The 24,510-nt window shown below is 40.0% G+C and overlaps 1 protein-coding gene across 1 annotated transcript in view; it reads left to right on the forward strand.

Moving 5' to 3' along the window:
- The window catches only part of Antxr1 (ANTXR cell adhesion molecule 1), a 226,441-nt gene that overhangs the window by 45,516 nt on the left and 156,415 nt on the right, over positions 1-24,510 (forward strand). Inside the window, exons 4-8 of the mRNA XM_026387240.2 lie at positions 10,920-11,001; positions 11,635-11,668; positions 13,010-13,089; positions 15,823-15,891; positions 17,335-17,415. Of these exons, the coding sequence (XP_026243025.1) occupies positions 10,920-11,001; positions 11,635-11,668; positions 13,010-13,089; positions 15,823-15,891; positions 17,335-17,415 (346 nt within the window). The remainder of the gene's footprint in view (positions 1-10,919; positions 11,002-11,634; positions 11,669-13,009; positions 13,090-15,822; positions 15,892-17,334; positions 17,416-24,510) is intronic.

Raw genomic sequence — 24,510 nt, forward strand, 5'->3', positions numbered from 1 at the left:
AAAAGTCAAATGGAACCACAAGAAACCACGTGGTGAAACCATTGCACATAACAGAGCTGAATAAAGAGAGGAGTTTGAACAAATGTGTCACCCTGTGAGTAAACTATCCCTCCTGTCCTTTTAGTTAGCTTAGGCTGCAACCTTTGGAAATTCCTGGATGGGCTCCTTTTGGTGAACTTAGGTTCTTCATCATGGGCTACTCCTATCTGCTCAGTGTGGCCTTTCCAGTTTCCAGCAGATGCCCAGATTCTGTTTCTGCTCACTCTCTTTGGTCCCCACCTAATATTAGATGTAGTACTCTGAGACTTGATAGATCCCAGAGTTCTATACTTCTGTTGAACATTTGAGAAAACTCAAGTTCCGGGAGGTTTAGCTGACATAGTTCAGAAGTGATGAAACTGGAATTCAGTCACACGAATCTTCCACAGAAGTCGGTGCCACTTTGAATAGACTTTGGTATTGAAGCCAGGGGGAAAATGATTACCTTGCACAATAATGTAGGTGTGAGAATGGGGGTGGGTAGGTTGCTGGGTTCTAGAACATTCCAAACTTTAAAATTCTAGAAGAGAAGGAAAAGCCTACATAGAAATCTGAGAAAGAACTGGTGAGGTAAGAAAGAGCCTGGTGCCGTGCAAATCAAGAGAAGAAAGCAGTTTTAGGGGATGGAGGAGTCACATGGGCCATGCGGCCAGAAGTAGCATAAAATGGAGCCAGAGAAGGGACCATTGGGTTGGCGGCGTGAGAACCTTGACAGGAGAAGTCTTGGTGCTGTGGACACAAAAGTCAGCAGGAGAGTCGGAGACATTGAATATGAAAATGAGGAATAAAGATATTTTCATCCCTTTCTCTAAAGGAAAACACGCCCCAAACCAGGGATTCTGGAATGAACAACTAAAAGCAAAAACACAAAGCTCATCACTGAAGGAACCAAGAAATATTGAAATCATAAAAACACTACGTTTGAGGGCAGAAGGAGATAGGAGAGTGATAAATGATGGGGCAGCGTAGAGAAACGTCAAGTGTCACCCTGCAGAAGAGGAATAAACTGAGAAGCCTCTCAGATGCCTGGAAAGCTCAAAGGACTAGAGTGACAACGGGGTAGTCAAACTGCAGGGCCACCAACCCTCTCACCTCCTGCTTGCAGTCTAAGGATTCCCCCTTCTCCACCTCCACCAGGGAGGAGAAGCATATTCCCTGGCAAAACTGCACAAGAAATATCTGTTTCGTGGTGAGGGACACCAGGCTCAGACACGATCATGGAAACATCTGCATAACAAATGTCACTACTTCCAGCCTCTCCTCTTGCCCAATCCCAGACTTGACACCTAAGGAAAGAGTGTGAAAACTACTTCCTTATAAAAATAAAAGTCATATAGAAAAAAAAAATGTCCCTACACTGATCCTTGAAGATCCTCAACGAAAAAAAGATTGTTTGCAAAAGCCAGTCATCCACCCATTGACATGCCCCATCCTACCCGTGGAGCTTCCCACATGTCTTTTGGTCTTGCTCCTTCAGTGTGAACAGCCAGAGATCACTAAATGAGAGGCCTCATCCGGAGAGGCAGGAAAGTTAGGAACTGAATTTTAAGAAACTATGTCATGAAGAGGGATGGTAGGGGAATATGTGGGGTCAAAGAGGATTTTTTTTTTTTAAAGATGAGACCTACTGAATTATATTAATATGCTGGTGATCAGCCCCTCATGTTTTGCTTCCTCCCTTGAAACAAATGTGCAAATATTTAATAGCCTGTATGGTTCGTCTGCTTCTGGTTACGATATGGAGGGATGTGAAAAACCTTCATTTCCATGGTCAACCAGAATGGCCCAGACAAAATAAAATTCATATGTTTCCATGGGGCTGGCCAAGACACAGGAAGCACCGATGAACTGAATTAGAGGGAAACAAGCCTGTTATGGCTCATCAGAGATCCACAGAAGCCGCCATACTTGAGGTTGGATGGCTGGTGTGGGTATGGGCAGTTGGGAGAGTAGGTCTACCATGAACAGAGATAAAGAAAAATCAGCATGCCTGGAGGATGGGTCAGACTCTGAAATGAGAAAAGAAATCTCAGCCTCACAGACTCACCACCCACCCACACCTCTGGCATTTTTCAAAGAAAATAACAGCGAAAGAATTGATGAAAGTAGAAAGAAATCTCTTAGTCACATGGGTTCTTGAAGTACTTAGGTTTTCTAGATTCTTACCAGAGTTGAATGAAAGGGTCAGGAAAAAAATATCTGAAGCTGCACCTCACCCAACCCCAACTTAAATACTGAAAAGAGCACAAAAGCAGGGAGGGCAGAAGGCCAAGAGTTGGACTAATAACAGGGAGCACTCCCTAATTAGAGCTGCGGCCCAGCCCAAGCTCTGCCTAACTCAAGGAGGAATTTAAGTGACCAGTCCCTCACCCCAGCTCACAAAGAATAAAGGGCTTACACTCTGTAGTGAGGAAACAAAAAAATTTCATATTGTAAATAAACCCCCACTGCTTTTTTTATGCACGGTGTATAAAACACAAATTAAATGATTATGAGGGTGGGGAGGAGCAAGGAAATGTGACCCATAGTAAAGAAAAACACAGTAATAGAAGCAAACCACATGGCTCAGTTATTGGCATTAGCATACAGGGACTTTAAAGCAACCATTACAACAAATACTAAAGAATTCACAGAAAAAGATGACTAGAACTGGGAAAGATATATAAGAAAATCTCAAAGAACTAAGTGAAAACTGGAACTCAAAAATATAATACCCGAAGTAAAAAAAAATTCATTAGATGGGCTTAAAAGCAGATTGGATACAGAGGGAAGAGACTGTGAATTTAGAAACAAGTAAATAAAAATTGTCCAAACTGAAAGAGGAAAGGGGAAGATTTGGGCATTAGAGCAAAAGAATGTATCAGATCCTATGATTTTTGGGCTGATATCTAGTTTTCCGATACTTGTATAATCAGAACACCAAACATGGTACTCCCCACCTAGATCCAAGAATCTCAATGACTTCTAAACAGGACAGATACAAAGAAAACATCAGCTAAGTGCTTCAGAATCAAATTTCTGAAAAAAAATTAAAAACAACCAGAAGAGAAGTGGAAAAGACCTTTTTCAAACAGGAACAATATTGAAAATAACAACTTATTTTCATAAAAAATATACAAAGACAAAGGACCAATGTCTTTAAAAAGATAAAAGAAAAAAGTCAATTTAGAGTTCTATGTTCAGCTAAAATATCTTTAATTGAAGGTAATATTAAAACATTTTCAGGGAAAAAATGCATTTTCATTTGCTGATAAGAGAATTCTTACAGGCAAATCTACACTACAAAAATAAAAAACAACAAGAAGAAAAAAAAACAAAGGGTAATGGAATTCTTCAGGCCAAAGGAAATTGACACTAGGTGAAAATTAGGTGTGAGAAGGAAAAGGGAAAAAGAAGAAGAGGAGGAGGAGGAGGGAGGAGGAAGAAGAGAGGGGAGGGAGAGGAGGAGGAGAAGGAAGAAATAGGGGCAGGGAGGAAGAGAGTATAAGATATGATCAATATTTAGGAAAATCTAAAAGGCTATTGTTTATCTTTTCTTAATTTGATAAAGGGATAATTTATTGTTTAAAACAGAAACACTAACACTGTATAGTAGTCATCCCTGCCCCCACCCTACCTATGGTTTGTTTTCCCTGGTTTCAGTTACCACAGTCAACTTGTCTGAAAAATATTAAGTGGAAAATTCCAGAAGTAATTCATGAGTCTTAAATCATGTGCCTTTCTGAGTAATGTGATGAAATCTTGCTCTATCCTGCTTTCGTCCTGCCAACGATGTGAATCATGTGTTGCCAGTGTATCCACACTATGTATACTACCCACCCAATAGTCTCTTAGCTCTTTCAACTATCAGATTGCCTGTAGTGGTTATCACAGTGCTTGTGTTCAACTAACCCTTATTTTACTTAAATAACGCCCCCAAGATGCAAGAATAGTGATGCTAGCTATTTGAAATATGTGAAAGAGAAGACACAAAGAGCTGCCTTTGGGTGAAAAGTTAAAAGTTCATAAGTAAAGAAAAAAATGTATACTGAGTTTATTAAGATCTATAGTAAGAACAAATCTTCTGCATGTGAAATTGTGAAGAAAGAATAAGAAATTTTTGCTGGTCTGGCTGTTATACCTCAAATTGTAATGTTACAGTCATTGTGCGTAAGTGCTTAGTTAAGATGGAAAAGGCATTAAATTTAGGGGTGTAAAACATAAAAAGAAAATGATGACATCATGTTGTGCAAGAAAACATAGAGCCTATATGAAGACTTCAGCAAGAGATCCCCTGAAATGAGTGACCCCAACTACTTACTGCAAGTAAAGTTGATTGCATGGATTCAGGAACAAATTTGGATTAAAGAATATAAATGTACTGGACAGATTGCATCTGTATGCATGGGAAAAAACATACCTATAGTTATATATGCGTGGTTCATATATATTATGGTTTAGCACTATCAGAGATTTCAGGCATTTACTGGTCTTAGAGCAAAGCTCTGGAAGATAAGAAGGGACTACTATATTCTGGAGTTCATTACAAATATAGAAATAAAATGTATGACAATAATAGTACAAAGGAGGAGAGGGAGTTATATAGATGTATATAATATTAGAGGGTTGTCCCTTATCTGAGAGGTATCAAAATATTACATATTATAATCCATAAAGCAATTGGTAAAAAGAAAAGGAAGAAGAAAAAGGAGAAGAAGATAACAATAGTTCCATATAACTTTATGCTTTTTAAAAGTCCATAGTTGATATTAGATGAAATCCCAGGAAATACTTAATCAATGCAAAAGAACATAGGAAAAGAGAAACAAAGTGATCATTACCAAGTAAATGACAAGATAGAGTGATGTAGTTTCAATCCCAGCCCTGTAAATATTTGCATTAGATATAAAGTGAACAAAATATTCCAATTAAAAAGCAGAGAATGTCATACTAGATGAAGAAGCAAGAGCCAATATATCCTTCATCAATTGCTGCATTGGAAAAAACCACACGTATTATTAGTTTGAAATAATAATATCTTGTGCTGGTTTCACCTGGACTTGTTTATGCAGCGTCATTTTTTGTAGGATTCTCTGGTGAGGAGATTTGGCTGGGCTAGGAAAGATAATACATCCCAGAGGGTGGAGAATCACTCTTTCAATATGGGCTTCCATTCCCAAGGAGGCTAGAAGACCAGGTTTCCTCTCTGATGGCTGCAACATTCCATGAAGGTAAACTCCCAGGGACTGGTGCCTTGGCTTTTGTCATGTCTACTGATGCGTCATAGGCCAACACAAGTGATGTGGCCAAGCGCAGAGGCAGTGTGGGAGGGGACTATTCACAGACAGAAGTTCTGGAAGGTGTGGTCTCTGGGGACATTAGCAAAACAATTGACTGCATTCTATTATATAAACTTTATAGGACACTCACTTTAAATATAAGTATGGTGATAGGGTAAAGTGAAAGAATAGAAAAAGGTATACTGTACAGATGCCACTCATGGTAACATTGCAATGGCTGCACTGATTTTAGACAAAGTCAATGCTGAGATAAAAAGAATTTACTAGAGATAAGAAGTAATCAAAGAAGTAATCGAAGAAAATTCATGTGTCAAAAGCAAGCCATGTGTCAAAGAAAAATCACAGGGGAAAAATCGGAAAATGTTTCCAACTGAATGATAATAAAACCCTAACATGCCAGCATTTGTGAGCTGCAGCTAACACAGTGCTTAGGAAGAAAGAACAGCTTAAAATATTTGAAACCAATAATTTCCTTCTCTACTTTATGAAGCTAAAAGTGAAGAGCTTACCAAAATCATAGTAAATGAGAAAAAGAAAATAAAATTGAAAATAGACAAGTAGAGAAAGCTACAAAGCATAAAGTTGAGTATTTTTAAAAATAAATTGACAAATTCCTAGATTTCTAAAGCAGGATAGAAAATACAATTCACAAATAATACCAAGAAGGGAAAGGAGGCTATTACTACAGATCCTACAGATGGTAGAAGATAAAGGAATACCATGAACACCTTTATAGAAATGAACTCAACAATTATAAAGTAGAAAAACAAACTCTGTACATATATATGCTATATTTAAATTACACCTCATTTAAAAATATAAAGAAAGGCTTGATTCAGCATGCACCTTATCACAAATTATCTATCCTTAATAAAAGCCCCAAAGAAACTATGATTTACATAAATTATAAACAAAAGGATGTTTGTTTGTAGAACTTCATTACTGCAAAAGTAGCAGCAATTTGTTTTTAATCTATGTTTTCTATTCTGTTCACTCATTTTAATTTTCAATCAAGGGCCTGCAGCCATTGGCCATCTGGAAATATTGTTAGAGGAGGGTTAATGGTAATATCAACCTGTGTTTACTGTACAAGCTGAGACTCCAAAGCCAAAAACTGTGAGGCACTTCAGAAAAGTCCAAGTCCATGAACATTCTTGTACAAGAGATAAAAAACATTGACAATGCAGAGCTGATGTCGGGTTATTTTGGGGGTGAGAGTGGAGGTGGTTTTTCTAGGGAAAAAACACACTAAATGCTTCATAAGCCCAAGGGGGATTTTTGCAGTGGGAGTATCAGTAGGATACTTGTTGAAGTGCTTTTTGACATGCATGTATGTGTTAAGGCTTTCATCAACAAATATTATCAAAATGTTACAGCACAACCCAAATCCCAGAACATAATCTTCCTAAAATGTAGAAAAATTCCCAGATCAACAAAAAAGTCCAGAAGATAGTATGATTGATTCTCCCCATCTGCTACCCCTACAAACAAGCATGCTTGGCGCATAATATGTGCTCAGAAACATAGTAGTGGCAGTGAACGAATGATGTACCCCAAATGGAATAATTTCTTTAGCAATCACCAACTCTGTGCCCATTATTAAGTGTTGTGGGAGTCACAAAAGAAACACAAGACAGTGGCCTGAAAACCCTCAGCTCCTAAGTAACAACAGTGGCAGACATGTGAAACCACCAAGGAAAATTAAGACCTTTTAATAGCAGTTTCTCTCCTAGGATTTCCAGCCTGTCTCCTTTCCCAGGAAGATAACATTGCATCTGGAAATAACTGAGTTCTCAGAGAAGTTCTTATCATCCTTTAAAAGATCTCTCTCCCAATTTTCTGGTTTCTAAGAGAGTGCAAAGAATAGACCTTTAGTAATAGTTCTGGTGTCCCAGAATTAAAACAGACCTACGATTCCCATGAAACCATCTGTTTTGTTTGTCTAAATGTTGTGGGTGCTTAGAGAACAGGCTGGGAGCGAGGAGGTGGGGCCACGAGCTACAGGATCTCTTAAGAAACTGGTATATCAGGAAGTTGTGATCGCTGCTCTCAGTTCATGAGCTCCTATCTCAACAGACACAAAGCATCAAGGATAAGGACATTTTCCAAAACAGCCTTTGCTTGTTCTAGTACAAAAAAAAAAAAAAAAAAAAGAAAGAAAGAAAGCTCAAGAAAATGCTTATAAAAGAAAGGAAATAGGCTTAGAGAAAAATACCCCAGTTCCCAGACTTTATTTGGCAGGGAAAAAATATAGTGAAGCCAAAGAACCTTTTCCACACCCCCAATATGCCTTTTTTTTTTTTTAATCCTCTTTTTAAAAACTTCAGTCTTAACATGGTCTTCCAGTTTTAGTGTTACCAAAATGCTCCCAGATCTCACTAGTCCATAGCCAAAGAATAAGGTCATATATACTTTTAGTGCCCAATCTTCTCCTACCTAGTTGTCAGAAATTACCCCCCTCTCTCTAGTAGGGCCCCCCACTGTTCTTCACGATTTTATGGTGCTACAGCTGTGTGCTTAGGAACAGAAACAGACCCTGATTTTCCTATCCCAGACTCACTTTCATGTCACTTTGTCACTGCCTCTGCTGCTGAGACCCTCGTGGAATTGCCAGGACAGGGCTGCCCTCTGCCAAATGACTGCTCATGCCATCCACACTCCGCCCCCGATGGCCTTGGGGAAGGACATAGCTCTCTTCTTTATCTCTCCTCAGGCTGCATGGGATGTTTCCTCTTTCTCATTACCAAATAACAGAGTTGAAATTTAACTGTGCTTTTTGTTGGGTTATATTGGAATATTGGAGAGAATATAATGAATACAATACAAAGAACTTTTTAACCATTGGAAGGACCCAGATTTGTCCTGATGCCAGTTACCAGGCCAGCTTCTGCTTGACCTTCCTCCACATGGCCAAGTCAAGTTCATCCCTTTCCCTAGATTGACCTCTTCCCAGGGTGATTAACAATGGAGATGTTCATTCCTTCCATCCACCACTTCAATATTTGTTGAACGTCTACTTTGTTTCAGGCACTCCAGTGGACCCACAAGCTATAGTCGGGACCCAAATGTACATGGTCCAGCTCTGATGGGGTTTAAAGTCTAAAACTAGGAGGGGAAAACACTGTACAAATAATTACCTACTTAAATATTATTGGTTATAAAATGTTCAAAGTGTCATAAAGTGAAAAGTTATGGGATCCCATGAGAACGTCTAATAGAGGGAGATAATTTAGATTGGGGAAGGCTACCTTGAAAAATTGACATTTAAGCTGGAACTGAAATTTGGGTAAGAATTAGCCCTATGGGGCTGGCAGAGTAGCTCAGTGCTTGCCTACGGTTTGATTCCCATCATCACAGAGAAAATAAGTAGCCCTATAAACTGCTTCTCGGGCAGCAGTGATTGCTGATGTGAAGGATCTGTCAGAGAAAGGAGCCTGGGAAGAGCAAAGTGACTGAAGGAATTAGGGGCAAAGGGGTACAAGATGAGGGTGGGCAGGGAGGCAGGAAACATCCCATGTAGACATTGCAAGGCCCCGTGAAGGATTTGGGAAGAGCTCCTAAATACAATGGACCATTACTGAAGTATTTTGAGTAAGGGAGGGAATGGCATGAGTTGGTGTGTGTGTTTTAGAAAGACTCCATGTGTATTTTAAAGGGGACAAGAGGGCAAGTCCCAGTGATCTAAGCATGAGATGACAATGCCCCAGACCATGTTGTTGTCAGAAGAGATAGAGAAGCAATCCATGGTCTAGATATGTTTGCAGTAGAACAACAGAATGTGCTGCCGGCGAATGTTGGAGAATAAGAAAGAGTCTGCCTAGAGGTTCAAGGAAGCCTTCCAGTTCTGACTGGGGCAGCTGGGAATGTGGTTCAATATCTGAGCACTGATAAGATAACAGACAACAATCAGTACGTTTCCGCAAGTCTGAGTGAAGTCATCTTAAATATTCCACCAGAGAAGGATCTGCAGCCTAGGGACAGGCCTCAGCTAAGGCCTTTTCGGTCTGTCTTTTAAAATCTCTACCAGCCAGGTGATCCAGCCTCACCTGCAGCTACCCATCACATCTGTTTTCACATGAGGTTGATTTTTCATTGGAATTTCTCCCCAAGCATTACCAGGATGAACTGTAATGTTTCATTCATTCATTCATTCAAGATAGAGTTTTTCACACCAATTGAGAGTAGCACCTCTGGGATTAAATCCCACCTCTGTCTGCCACTGGTGAGCTGAGAGGCCTTGGACAAATTTCTTAACCTCTCTCTCTGATGCAGTTTCCTTATCTGGGAAATGGAGGTTACAGTGATATCTACTTCAAAGAACTGTTCTGTGCTTAAGTAGATGAATTACATTCCAGGTGTTTAGAACAGAGCCTGAAACATCATAAATACCCAGTTGATGTTAGAAAAGACCATTGCTCTTCATATGAGGTTGATTTTAGATGTTATTGAGAGCCGCCTGCTTCTCCAACACTGTTCCATTCTGGCATAATGCTTCATACAGTAATTTTAAGCCTTTTGGGGGTCAGACAGGTTTGACTTCAAGTCTCTGTTCTCCTCCTGAACCTGAGAAAGCTCAGGCTTTCTCACCCACCTTGGATACAGAAATCCCCACCTTCAGAGGTTATCACAAGGTGGAGTCAGAACTCTTTGAGCAGTGCTTTGAATATAGCACATGCTCAATAAATGCTAGGTTATTTTCCTACCCAGAAGGAGCTTCCCTTCCTAATTTAAATACTGCATCTCTACCTCTGCCACTAAAGAGCCCTCAGTGGGAGGAAGGCAATTTCAAACCCTTTCTTAGGCTTACAGTTTATGAACAAGGTTATGATTTTTTTTTCATAAATTACACTCTCTGGCCATTTGGGGCACAATGTGGAGCGATTTAAAAGCCAGGGATATGAATGTGGGCATCTTATGCTCCAGGGAGAATGGTCTGCAACCACTCATGTTTTCCAGTACCAGTCCCACTCTTTCCCATGCCATGTCCCACTTCCTCCTCCTGCCCCCACCGTCACCTTGAAGGACCAGAGTAAGAAAACACAGGCACCAGCCCACAGAAAACACTCTTGGTCATCCTGGAAAGCATAGATTCCTCAGGTCTTTATTTTCAAAGCTGACTGCATGGTTTCCTTTGGCGCAGCAGGGCATGTGGCAGAGTTTGCTCTGGATGCCTCTCCCTCCTGCCTGTGGCCTTGCCGTGGCCTTCCTCAGGCTGCCTGGTACATGCTTTTTATCTGGTTCACATGAGCTACTTGCCCTTGCAGACATTGTCGGGTCCCCTCTGGAGCAGTTGTGTTTTAAGACTCATTTCTAGCACCAAATGAAAACTTTGTCCCTGTTATGGGGAGGGAAACCTTTCATGAGCAAACAGAATTTCCTGTTGAAGGGACCCTTCCCTCAGCCCTTGAAATCTCACTCATCCTATGCTCTGGCCAATCCTAAATGGATGATGTAATATAAAGACTTTCCCTCGATGGTTTTAGCGAGACTTTGGGGGCGATACAGCAGAGGCCACAGAAATAAGATGACCAGCACATAAGACTTTCAACAGCAAAGTAAGCAGTATTGTTAGAAGACTAACTGGATATCTTTGGATTTCAGGGAACAGATCCGTCAAGGCCTAGAAGAACTCCAGAAGGTTCTGCCAGGAGGAGACACTTACATGCATGAAGGATTTGAAAGGGTAATTTTAAAACCATTTTAAACCCCAGGCATAAAGTGTGATGTTGAAATGTCAACATAGGGATGACTGATGAGATAAAGCACATGTTTTCAGGCGACCGAATAACAACCAATGGCAAGATGGTACAATTTTTCTCCCTGCACTAGTTAACTATATCCAAAACAACTAAGGAAATGAATTTCTTTCCTCTTTTGCTGACACTGATAAAGGCCTTGTTAACTAATGATTGATGTGGCTCATGACTCATGCTACACCCAAGTCCCCTAATTCCTAAAGGGATCTTAGTTGGAAGGCAGCAATCGTGACTGAGAGAGAATTTCAGTGTCTTTAAGGGACATTAAAGCCTTTTGTTATCTCAAGCAAATCAGTATCATAGGTGGGATTTTCCTGCTGTCTAGCAATGTACAAGTCTAGACTCTGAGAAGTAAGACACTGACCCATGATTACAACTGTATGGCTTAAGATTTAGAGGAACTTTACATGAATATTACCCATTGATATCTGGGTGAATTACACAAGGAATCAAGACTGGGCCCAGGCCTGCATAGCCAGCCCACAGCCTATCACCCAAAATGGTATTCAGAGTGACAAATAGTGGTTGTAGGTCTAATGGCTTGTTCATGTATTTTTCAGGCCAGTGAGCAGATTTATTATGAAAACAGTCAAGGTAAGATTGTGGTATAAATTACCATTAAGAAATATTTAGAGCTGGGGCTATAGCTAAGTGGTAGAACACTTGCCTCACAGGTGTGAGACCCTGGGTTCAATCCTCAGCATCACATAAAAATAAATAAATAAAGATATATTTTTAAAAATTCTGTGTTTGTTTCTAAAAAAAATGCCTCAGTAATTTTATGTTTCAAAAGACATGGATGATATTGTTTATGATCCTTAAACACACTCCATTACCAAAAAAAGAATGCATAGAAAATGGCACGTTCCTGATCAAATTCTACTGTCCTGGGTTACATAAAAATAAGAGTTACATAAAAATAATTAGGATCCCATTATGACCACAGTCTTTAATTCCTGTGAATAATTTTGCATGTTGAGTTCATTAAACTAGTAAATGCTTGGATGGATTAGTAAAGTCTTGGGTTTTTAATGTCAAATCTTGTTACCTTATGTTTCTCTGAGCTCCAAGCCTCTTCATTAATTTGATTGAATATATTAAGATCAAGATTTCTAGTTTGGTTTAAACATTTCTTCATTTAGGTAAAAAATGCTTAAAATATACTTAGTAGAGTAGAGTGACTAGCAATACAAATACTGACAAAATTTTTAATCATTTGAGCTATTACAACTACAGTGTCTTTCATGGGTAGGCTTTGTTTATCTCAAGCAAATCTCTTTAAAAAGAATCAATATTGTAGTGGGGATTTTTCCTGTTAGGCCTGTAGAAGTATCCACTTCCTGTTTGACTTTAAACTGCAACAAAATGAAGGGACCCAGAATGAACACCAAAACTTGCTGGTATAAATCAACTATGAGCATTGTTACTAGAAGTCTCAATAACACTGAAAGAATTCTAATAAGTTTTGCCAGCTGCCATACCACTTCCAGTCAGCCTGTGAATCATGATACCCATTACTTTTTGCCAAACGGTGTTCAAGGGATGGTGTATGTGGTCAACTACAGCACGTGAGAGGGACCAGTAAGCCCGGTGGTAGAGGCCTGGGTGACAATCATGTGCATGGCTAACAAAAAAGTAATCACCCATGGTTCACTGGTGCTCTTGCCAGTTATTAATTCAGTGACCATTTCACCAAGTCTGACTATTTGGAGAGATGGGACTGAGAAACACGGAAACCAAATTTATGCCTCCTTGAGGCTATTCTGACGAAGTTTTCTCCAACCTGGAATTGCTTCCCAGTCCCAAAAGAAAGGCTAGTGTTTCTCACAATATTGACTTCCAGGTGGTTGAGATGATAAGAGATCAAATGCCAGGGCTAAGAGTGGGTTTCCCAGGGGGCAGGATGACTAAGTTGGTCTGTGTTGTTTTGAGCAGGGTACAGGACGGCAAGCGTCATCATTGCTTTGACTGATGGGGAACTCCATGAAGATCTCTTTTTCTATTCAGAGAGGGAGGTAAGTAATGGTCCAGCCTTGTCTAACCACATATCTGGGGGCAGGGAGGTATCTCGGTGGTAGAGCGTGTGCTTACCATGTGCGAGGCCCCGGGTTCAATCTGCAGCATCCCAATAAAACAAACAAAAATGTTGAAGCAGGGCTTGTCTTTGAAATGGGCTGCACTCTGTGAGATGAGCCTCTTTACTCAGGCAAAGTGATAGATTTTCTCAGTAAAACCCCTGAATGAAATAGTTTCAGATGTAAAAACGATCATAATAATTCATTTTTAAAGTGAAGTTTTATGTGTTTCACATGGTGGATGTTTTTCCTCTTGCAAAATTTTGCATATTGCTTTGTGCTTAGAGGGATAAAAAAATATCTATTGTGCCTTTATTAAAGGCATCGTATTGCTTTAGCAGTTTTGACATACTATTTGACATACTTTTAAGCAAAAAAAAAAAAGTTACCATTTTTTTCCTCATATTTTCTTCTAAAACAGGAGGAAGAGAAAGAATTGCTCAAAATTTGTAAAAGCCAATCTTGTCCACATATGCTAACCTTTAAGATTGTCACTCCAAGAGCCAAAGTTAAACAATAATTGGTGACAGATTTCATTGTATTCTCTCCTTCTGTATTTCTTCTTTTCCTTGATTATCTTCTCAAAATACTCTTCAAAGCAAGTGAAGGAATTCTCTAAATGAAGCTTCCATTAAACTTAAAAAAAAAAAAGGTTTACTCAGGAATTATAAAGTTGTATTTACACTTAGGAAATGCCTTTCATCCATGTTTTGGACTTGAACTCTCTGTATAGGCTAAGGAAACATGTTAGCTGTGGGAATGTACTGAATGAAGCCTCATTAATGTCACAGGCTCACTCAGGCCAAGGTAGAAAGAAACACAGGAAAGGACAATGTAGTGGGGGAGAGAACTGCTGGGTTTGGGAAAGGATTTTGTCATAGTATTACACTTGCCTCAAGCTCTCCACTACGATTTAGTTTAATTTTAGCTCCCTCTGCAAGTATGAAGTATGCACTCGTTCGTTCACTCAGAGCTTGGCATGTGTTGAGCTCTTGTCTAGACACAAGAGACACTGGTAAGCAAGATGCTGTTGTTGCCCTCAGGGGTCTCACCGTAAAATAGAGTTTGGCTTCATTATCTCCCTCCTCCCACTGGAACAGAGGATGGCTCAGCATGGGGAAAGACACAAGTTCATGTGACGGAGACAGACACCCCTGAGTATTTGGGAAATGATACATTTCTATATTCTAAGGTCAAAACTATGTGATGGGAATGCAGAAATAATAGCCAAATAAAGTAAAAACCCTCATAAGGGAAGAGCTGAAAATAAAATAAATAATGAGTGTCAGTGGCTTAAAATAGGGGTTAGTAGAAAGGCATTTTAGGTATGGCACATACAGACTTGGAAAAATATTTGGAATGCCAATGCCAATAGAAGAAAGCTTTACAAAAAAGATAAAGCTCAAGAAGATATAAAGAAATTAAGCTTTCCCATTCTTGATAATTCTATAGAAAGCCCAGCTAAAGGAGAGCAGTCAGAGTTATTGCAGATAAGGTGGGAGCTAGACTAAATCTAAACATTTATTTTATCCTGAAAGCCACAGGGAATGATTCTAACATGAGTTTTAAAAAGAGATGTTTCTATTACTTCTAGAATTCAGTGTCAGACACAAGTAGGTTGGAGTATTGGGAGAGGGAAGGAGGATAACACAATTCAAATCAACAAGCACATATTATTGAGCACTTACTATATGCTCACTATTGATTACTCACTGAGTACCTACTGTATAAGCCAAGGATTTCCAATTTTTGTTTTCTGTTCTGAAACATGGGAGAACCTGGAAATCAAATATCATAGCCTTTAATAAGCCAAATATTAAAATCAAGCCCAAACCCAAATGCTATTCATTATGTTGCCCTTTCTTTAAAAAAAATATTTATTTTTTTGTTGTAGTTGGATACAATACCTTTATTTTATTTATTTTTATGTGGTGCTGAGGATCGAACCCAGGGCCTCGCACATGCTAGGCAAGTGCTCTACCACTGAGCCACAACCCCAGCCCTTATGTTGCCCTTTCAATGATTAGTTATTGAGAACACAACATAATGAATTGGGTTCACTTATTCAAATATAGACCTACCATTAAACTGATTTATTTTATAGAAATGAAAAAAGCCTTATTCATAGGGAATCCTGACATATGCAAGAATCTGTATTGTTCTAGGCCTTCTGAAACAAGCTCCGCTTGTATTATCTCATTTAACCCCCAAACCACTTTACAAAGAGTAAAGTCAACCATCAAACTCAGATATATCTGGTTCCAAAGGTCACATTCTCTTATGATACTATGCTGCCATTACAAAGAAAAATGTGTCCAAAAAAATCTGTTAAAGAATGGAAAGATGCTCTTTCCCCAGAATATTTAATATGACTTGTCTTAGCCTGCACTTTCCCTTTCTTCCTCTTGCCTTTCAAACCCCTTCATCAAGACTCCACTTCCGAAGATCTTTCTCAACACCTCTTGCTGGAGTTATCACTCCCCCTGGTCTACTTGCATTAGGTTAGAATGTGATGTTCCCTGGAGTGGGAGCTCTTGGGGACAGAGATCGTTTCTCCAGTGCCTGGCATAGGTGCTCAATAAATACCTAATTGTTGAATCTAGTCTGACAAATCCAAGAGGAGTATTCTTGCCATTGCTTCTCTTTCTAATGTCTTTTGTTTCCCTATCCCAGGCTAACAGATCCCGAGATCTGGGTGCAATTGTTTACTGTGTTGGTGTCAAAGATTTCAATGAAACACAGGTACGTTCATGAATTTCCTCAGATGTGGGAACATACTGACCTTGTGACTCATAGAGAACATATATTCAGTATAGAGGGTGCATCGCCAAGAAAGATATGCCTTAGATAGGTTATTTTTCCACAAATGCTAAGCAGGAAAAAATTATTGGATGTGTAAAGAATGTGAAATCACTTTTTGAAACACTTGGGGTCTTCAACATGAACCATTTAAGCAGCATCTTTCTTGGTCGGCTTTCTTGATGAACATTAAATTGCCAAGGTGTTAAAACAGATCTGAATTAACTTAAAACCCTTTTTTAGAATAATTAAAATGACAACCTTTTTTTTTTGCTATAAAAAATACAATGCATGGTCAATACAAAAATATAGAAATAATTGGACCAGTGGGCCAAAAGATGCCCAAGTACATATCAGTCAATCATGAAAACTTGCTAATGACTGAAATAAGTCCTCCTCAACATTGTTCCTGATTTCTTTTTGTTATAATGGCATAAGTAAATGCTTATGATTATTAAGAAAATAAAACAGAATTACAAAGAAGATAATAGTAAGTGCTACTTTTAGAATAAATTTGTATGCATTTGCACTGAGAAGGTATGAACAGCTATATATGTATGTTTATATAATTGTTGATAAAGATAGATATAGATAGAAAAATATAGGTAGACATAGAAGAATTTTGAGTAACTTTTATTTTCTTTTTATGTTAACTCTCTTGGTTTTTCCTAAGTTTTCACAATGAGTATGTGTTATTTTTGCAATTGGTAAAAACAGTAAGAGCTATTTTTAAAACCATGCCTGCCAGCACTGAATCTGACTGGGGCCCTCCCCAGACTATACAAAGATGGAGGTTGGGATAAAGCTCTCAGATCAACTTCTCCTTGCCCTCTGTCTTCTGCCCCATAAAGCAGGAGCAGTTAAAGTTTTTGCTATTAAAAAAATACAGTGGTCCATTCCTTTGTCAAAAGTTTCAGTGAAATTCAGGGGTCCACATTCATTGATCTAACCCAACACCAAAGCCTGAATCTATTTTGAAAGTTGCTCTGAAAGGAAACTTGAGTCTGCTTGATTCAAATAAAGTCGCCAGCAGGAATTTGGGTGAATGGGAGAAAAATGAGCCAATGGCATATCCCCAAATCCATAAATATATCAACCCAGGCCAAATGTTCATCCATCTGGACAATCTTACCTCTGCTCCCAAGGAGAAAAGTATTAAAACAAATGTAAAGGCTGGAGCTGCCCCTCAGTCTTGCTCCAGAGGGGCTCCTGGTAAGCTCATTACTGCTGAAGGCTCTTCAGAGATGCCCCGGAGCCCACTGAGGGCCTCACATTCCTCCAGGTTCTAGAAGTAGATGGGGCCCCTCGACCCAGTAGCTTTCCTAAATTCTCCACGTTTTCTCCTGACATGGCTCCATGTGATTCGTGTGTTTGCTGTGTTCTCAGCTGGCCCGGATTGCGGACAGTAAGGATCATGTGTTTCCAGTGAATGATGGCTTCCAGGCGCTGCAGGGCATCATACACTCCGTGAGTAGAGGTCTTCTTCTGAGGTGGATGTGCATGCACATTCTATCTCCAGTCTGCAACAAATACCCCTGTCCCCTCTTTCTGAGGCTGGTGTTTTTCTGCTAGAGAAAACATTCCCCCGTATTATCTTTGGGTCTACTATGTCCCAGATCTTTCTTTGGCCTTTTGTGCATGTTTCTTTCCTTTCTCCTGTGCTGGTCTTTACACCCTCAGCTGGCAGGCCAATGTGTATGCTGCAACTATAATGATGTTCAGAGGTGCTACAGCCTCTACCTTTAGGTTGTGACCAGACAAGTATGCTGCGGTCATCAGGGGAAACTCACCAGGCTCCCAATTAGGGCTCCAGGATGCAAATTCAGATCCCAGAGGATCACTGTCCTCATAAGATATCTTAAGTGGATCTTCATCTAGGGGTCATTAGCTGGGGCCTGAAGATCTGCCCCCCCCCAAGCAACCTTGGAAGCCACCAGTGTTGCTTTGCCTCCAAGGGTTGCTAGGAGCTTGAGCAGAGTGGACCGCAGAACAAGAGGAAAGAATTTGGGAGCTGGTCAGTCCAGAGTCTCAGTGCTGACCCAGGCACTCACCACTTGTAGATCCTTGGATATTTGTTTTCTTATTTGTAAAAAAGGGGCTGATGTTTAAACTGACATTATAGTCTTGCTGGAGGATTTTAACATTATTGGTGACATATCTAATATTTCTCCATGCACATAATAGGTACTCAAGACACAGGAATAATTTTTTCTCCCATTTCCTATCATTATATGATCCTCTAAGCTTTCTTGAATGTGCATAAAAATCACATGAGAATTAATATCAATTCCTAGGCCCTATTCCCAGAGATTCTATTGCTGTCAGTGGTGGTTTATCCAAGGAATCTGCATATTTTAAGTCTCATTTTTAAAGAATAAGTGCACAGGGTATACTTTTAGAACATTGATATATGTGACCATAAGTTTTCAGAACTGTGCAAAATAATTCCATTTTAGGTTGGAAATTTTTATCTTAAATGTGTACAAATGATGGTTTTCCTATTCAAGATGTGGTGGTTGGCCAGGAACAAAAACCCAAACTACCTTAGCCAGAAAGTGGAAATTATGGAAAGCATAGAAAAGAATCAGGTCCAATATGGGTCCAGTTATGCGTTTTGCTCCAAATAATTTATAGGGTTAACACACTTGGTTATATAAGTACCAAGAGCTAAAATACATATAAAAGAACAACCCAACAATACAAAATATGATTAACAGCAGGACTTGGGGCTGACCATGAATCCTCTAGAAGCTCAGAGGTAGATTATTCTGGTGGGAGTCTTCATGAGAGAGTAGGGCAGACCTAGCTCACTGAAAGCTCAGTGGGGTGTTGGTGGGTGGCACCAGAGGGGAGATGGCATGACCTCTGCCTCTTTCCTGGAGGCTGGAAAAGAGCAGGCATCTTCAGGAGGCAATAATGATAATACCTGACTGTCTAGCAGGAATGTTTCAGGAATAATGGAATCTGGACATTGATTGGATTGGAACACACTTGCAAAAGCCTTAAATTTTATTTTTCTTTCCTCTTTATATGTAATAGTTGTACTTATTTATGGGGTACAGTGTGGTATTTCAATACGCGTATATAACATGCTTTGATCAAATCAGCATAATTAGCATTTCTATCTCCATATCATTCCTTTGTGTCTGGAGCCTTTGAGTGCCTCTCTTCTAGTCCTTCATAAAGTAATGGAACATTTTTAACATGCAACAAACGATATTTTAGGAGAAGGTTATCGGCAGTGTCTACATACATAGGAAGAAGGTTGGCGACACCAGATGCAGTATCAGGTAGTGACAACAGTAGACCTACCTTCAGATGATAGGGATACATCTTTTTATACATTTTTTAATCTCTAAGATTTTTTATGAGCCATGTGCTTAACATTCAAGAGTTTGTTCCTACCAAAAAAAATTAGATTCTTTTTATCTGCGTAAATCAGTGTTGTCCTTGAATATTTTATCTTAACAGCTCTCTCATATTCAACATGAGCCCCGGATGTTTGTAAAACTCCCCTCATTCCCAAACAGAAATAACTCCAAGGATGTGTTAGAAGTTGAGCAAAACAGTGTCCCAAAAAGGGAAGAAAAATAATTTGAGACTTCAGTCTCCAAACGTTTAGCTGAATGATAACATTCTTGCAAGCGTTTATCTGGGAGTTATTTGATCCTCCCAGTACTTGAAACCCATGTTTATGGCAGTTGTTAATCGGTTTGCTTGGACAGAGAAACAGGGACAAGGCATAGCAGGGCTCATCTTTTTCAAATCAGACAGAAATAATTATGGCCTAAAAGCCAGCTAACTATTTTTAAGAAGTAGGTTCATTTCCCCTTCTGGATACGGAAAAGAAAACCCTCATTTTTTGCCCCATCTGAAGCATCTATTCCAGCTTGTTCTCATGGAAGTTGTTTTTCGACTAGTAATTTTCTTATAATCAAATAGAACTGGGCTTAATTACTCAAAATAAGGTTGCAGAGCAGCTTCTAATAAGCTCAAATGGTTTACAAAGGGGTTTTTTTTTGCCCATAGAGATTGTATTTTCAAACCTCAAATGAAGATGTCGGGGTTAATATTCATTCATCCATCCAAGATTCATTGAAAACCTTTCTGACATTCAGTTACAACTAACTCAGATAGTGACTGTGTCTTGTGGAGCTTATGATCTAATGAGAGAGACACATAAAAACAACTGTGTGTGTATATATGTATATATACATATATCATATATATGTATATGTGCATATATATATAATTATAATATATAAATATATATAATTAAAACTGATAATGGTTAAAAGAAATAGTATTTTGAGAGTAGAAGTAAGGGGTTGACAGAGAACCCAAGCTCTTTTGTAGGGATAACCTAAAGGATGAAATGAAGCCATCCTTGAGAAGAGCATAACTACAAAGTTGGTGGCAGAGCGCAGTCCTAAGATGGTGCAAAATAAAGTGAAAGAGGAGTCTCAAAGGTGGAGAACGACAGAAGATGAAGAAACACACAGAACTATAGGCTGTGGAACTGACCTGAAGAACAGCAGGAACTGACCTCAAGAACAGTGGGAACTTACAGCAAGATGCGGAGTCTGAGGACAGAGCAATCATGGCTGCAGTCAAGACTCAGGAGATTGAGACACTGTGGCATCTTATCCACGTCTCCTGTGGATGGTGAGTACCCAGGCGCTCAGAATCTGTGGACACCAGGGCTGTGCCCGTGTGAAGAAATAGCACCAACTTCCTGAGCATCTCTCTCCACCGGCTCCTCTGCTAGGATCTCTCCAGCCACTCCCAGGAGAAGGATTTCTATCCCCAGTGTACAGGTGAGGAGACTGAGCCTCAGGAAGTTTGGATAAACCTCCACGTCTGCCTACACATAGTGGTTGAGTGGGGAATTTAAACTCAGGTCTGGCTCCACAGTTCCTGCCCTCTCTGTGATGCTCAGCTGCGCATGTCTAAGGAAATGGGAAGTCACCGCTGGATCACCAGGAGCTGATTATCCAGGGATAGTCATCCAGGTGGATGAACTCAAGTCCCCTGATGCCTTCAATCTGGTGCCTTCTTGGTATTTTTGCGATTTCTCAATCTTCTCTCCTCTGAGGCAAATGTACTTAGACATCAGATTTAGAGAATGGGTTATTCTTCAAAGTGCTATTGCTTGGGCTGGGGTTGTGGTTCAGTGGTCAAGTGCTTGCCTAGCATGTGTGAGGCACTGGGTTCAATTCTCAGCACTGCATATAAACAAACAAACAAATAAATAAAGTCCATGGACAACTAAGAAAATATTTTTTAAAAAGTGTTGACCCTTTATCCCACATAATATCATTCCATTTATAAAACTCACCAATGCCCTGAAGTAAATATCTTTATCCCCATTAAACAGATGAAAAAAACTACAGCTAGAAAGTCCACCCAAGAGCACACAGCTCTAAAGAGGAAAGCAGGGTGGGAACCCAGTTCTGTGACTCCAGAGCCCATGCCTTCTCCTGCCTCTGTTTCCTTACAAAGGTAAAAATAACAATAATAATAATAACAAAACCCACCAGCTAGTGAGTTTTTATCATATACCAGGCACTGTGAAAGTCATTTTACACAATCATCTTATCAGATTCTCACAAGCACCATTTGCTGTTGATATCAAGTAGATACCTTAAGTTCAGAGAGGAGACCAGAATCTCTGCAGCCTGGTCTGGGTGCATAGTGGGTGGGTAGGGAGCCTTTGCCTTTTACTGCTGATGGAAAGCACCTCCAAAAATCTCAACTACTGTTCACCGGATGAAGTTTCCATGATCATGAGAAGGTGACAATTTGACAATTAGCCTCAGACTTTGGCAGACATTTAGGTCAGGCATTTCTCTTAAGCTATTGTTTCTATTCAGCGAATGAAAATGTCCCAATGTAATAAAAATTTCCATATCTGGAAAAAGCTACAGAGATCACAGAGGGCCATGTTCAGACCAAAAGAAACACCTTTCTTTCCACATTTGCATAGGACTCTGCCTCTGAGGACATGAGAGTATTTTTAGTAGCTTTTGCAGAATACACTGATAAAACTTTAAGGAAAAAATGTGAATGTTTGCAAGTTCATAGCCCTATAAGCCAATAAAGCTGTAAAGGAAGAAGCTATTCCTTTGCCTTCCTTTTGTGGCTTTTTTTGGGGAATTTCCACAGACCATAACTGGTGAATTTAGCACCAACTCTTATATGAAAATATGAAACAAAGATTCCAGTGTCTTTGTCTCCTTTTTAAAGTGCTATGGGCAGTGAAACAGGAATCTGCATGAAAGCTGAGTTCAGATAACACTGAAATGGGTTGGCAGCTTTGAATCCCAACCCTTGACCCAATTACCATGACGCCTTCTCCTCCCAGCTGTCCCCACTTTGTGTGCAGTTGAGGGCAGTGTCTAGAACCAGGAACACTGTCCACGAGAAGGAGAACCCAGTTGCTGGCACCAAGCACCTCCACCTAGGAGCACTTTCCTGCCCTATTTAATCCTGGTTTGGCTTCCTATTAATAAGAGGGTGAGTCAGCACATGGAGCTTTCTGCATGTTTGATCTACAATAAACAGCAAGCATTGAGCAAACACAACAGCATTTGCAAGAATTTTTTTTGCAAGCTTTGGCATAAACATCCTTGTTATCATGAAATCTGTAAGATCATCAAAACTGAAGAATACGTCTGTTCTATGGTATATATCAATTTATTTTTATTTATAAAAACTGGATCCCATGCTGATTTCTCCCTTTCACCCAGGGGAAGGTAGAAGAAATGTACCCACCAAATTCTGGCCCAGGCCCTAGAAAAACTGTGACAAGAGGCAAAGTCTGTCTGCCAGGTTTGCCTCCCACCCACCCTTCCAAGACCCCACTGGGAACTGATAAAGGATTCTCTCCAATCAAAATCCATGTCGCATTCCCGAGATGTGTCTGGCTGTTGAACTGGTCCTCTTTGCAGGATTAGAAGACAGAAGGCACATTTCAGCAGCAGCTTAAATCAAGTTTATTTATCATTAGTGGAAACCCCTGCACCTTTGCTCCATCTTGATTCTGTCTCAAGGTCTCTTCTGAATCCCAAGGCACTGCTCAGTCTCCTCCAGGGAGCCTGCCCTGGTCTCTCCTCCATCACAGACTCTGGATGCCTTGAACTTCAGTAGCATCCGTCCTCAGAATCTCTTGCTTGGCACTTGGATCCCTGCCACGCTATACACCATTCCTCATGGACAGATGCTAAATTGTGCAATCCCAGAGTCTGCCCGCTGTGTCATATTTCCAGCACTGAGCATGGCGTATTTATTAATTATAAAGCAGCTCAGAGGACTGTACAATATTCGTGACCCATGGAAGACCTACACTGCACAACAGATGGGCAGTTCTATGGCTCTGTTTCTTGTAAAAATCCCCTCAGGCACCCCCCCCCCCACTCTCTCTTCCAAGATTTCATCTAGAAAAGATGGCATTCTGGACTCCATTCACATTGCCAGGACTGGATACAAAATATAAATAGAATCAATTGTAGTTGCTGTAGCAGGGCAGAAAATCTTAAAAAAAAAAAATCGTTTGCCTCAGCAGTCATTAATTAGACTCAGACTTTGCAGACACTCGGGCCAGGCAGTTTTCCTAAGATGTTGGTTTCTATTCAGCTTTTTTAAAAGCCTCAAAGTAATACAAATACCATAGCGTGAACAGGTATAGAGATGCGGAGGGGGCATATCCCACTCCTGTGCAGCTCCTTCTTCACCTAGGAATCTGGTCAGACCCATTGTAAAAGCAACAGCAGAATTTTAGAATAAAATCAGCTCCCACAGAAGGCCATTTCCTTCCCCAGCACACAGGAGCTCGACAAGCTCATCTTACTAAGTCAACCCCGTTTGGAGTTCACAGCCATCTGAGCTTTCCTTCTGAAAATATGAAAGGAAAATAGCTTAGAGGGAAACAAAAAAAAATGAATTTCCTCAGTTTCAGAAGCTTGTTTGTCCTTCACTTCTCCAGACCAGATGCTCATTGTGTGTGAAACTAACAGAGAAGAACAGCATTTGTGTAAGCGAAGCTGAGTATCCTTCCTCAGCAAAAACTTCTGCGTGTTCTGAGGCAAAGCTTTATTGTTTTAAATCCCATAACCTTTAATGATGTGTTTTGTGCATGAGAGAGTCTTTATTTGGTATACTGTCCTAGCATACATAAAACCATGTATGAATTCCAGAAAGATGTGTGGATAATTTTCAAATTCTGTTTTAGAGTCAGACTCTGTAGAACTGACATGAACTTAGGATAATGGCCATTGTGGACAATAAAGGTGGAGTGGAATCTGAAGTGTGGAATGGAATTTAATGAGGAAAAGTGAAGAATGTCTCTTTTTTTCTAACATTTTACTAATAAATTATTCAGTCAATCACTTCAAAATTCACAGAAGCAACACTGACAATCTTGAATTCGTAGAGGAGCCACTTTTATGTCCCAGGCTACCTGGATGTTCCTAAAAGCAGTGATCCCCAGGCTTATCCAACGTGCTTTCTGCCATCAGCCGTGATGGAGGGTGTGGTCCTTCTGAGGAGCCTGAACCCCACCTG

The sequence above is a fragment of the Urocitellus parryii genome, chromosome 12, assembly GCF_045843805.1.
Source record: "Urocitellus parryii isolate mUroPar1 chromosome 12, mUroPar1.hap1, whole genome shotgun sequence".
Lineage (NCBI taxonomy): Eukaryota > Metazoa > Chordata > Mammalia > Rodentia > Sciuridae > Urocitellus > Urocitellus parryii.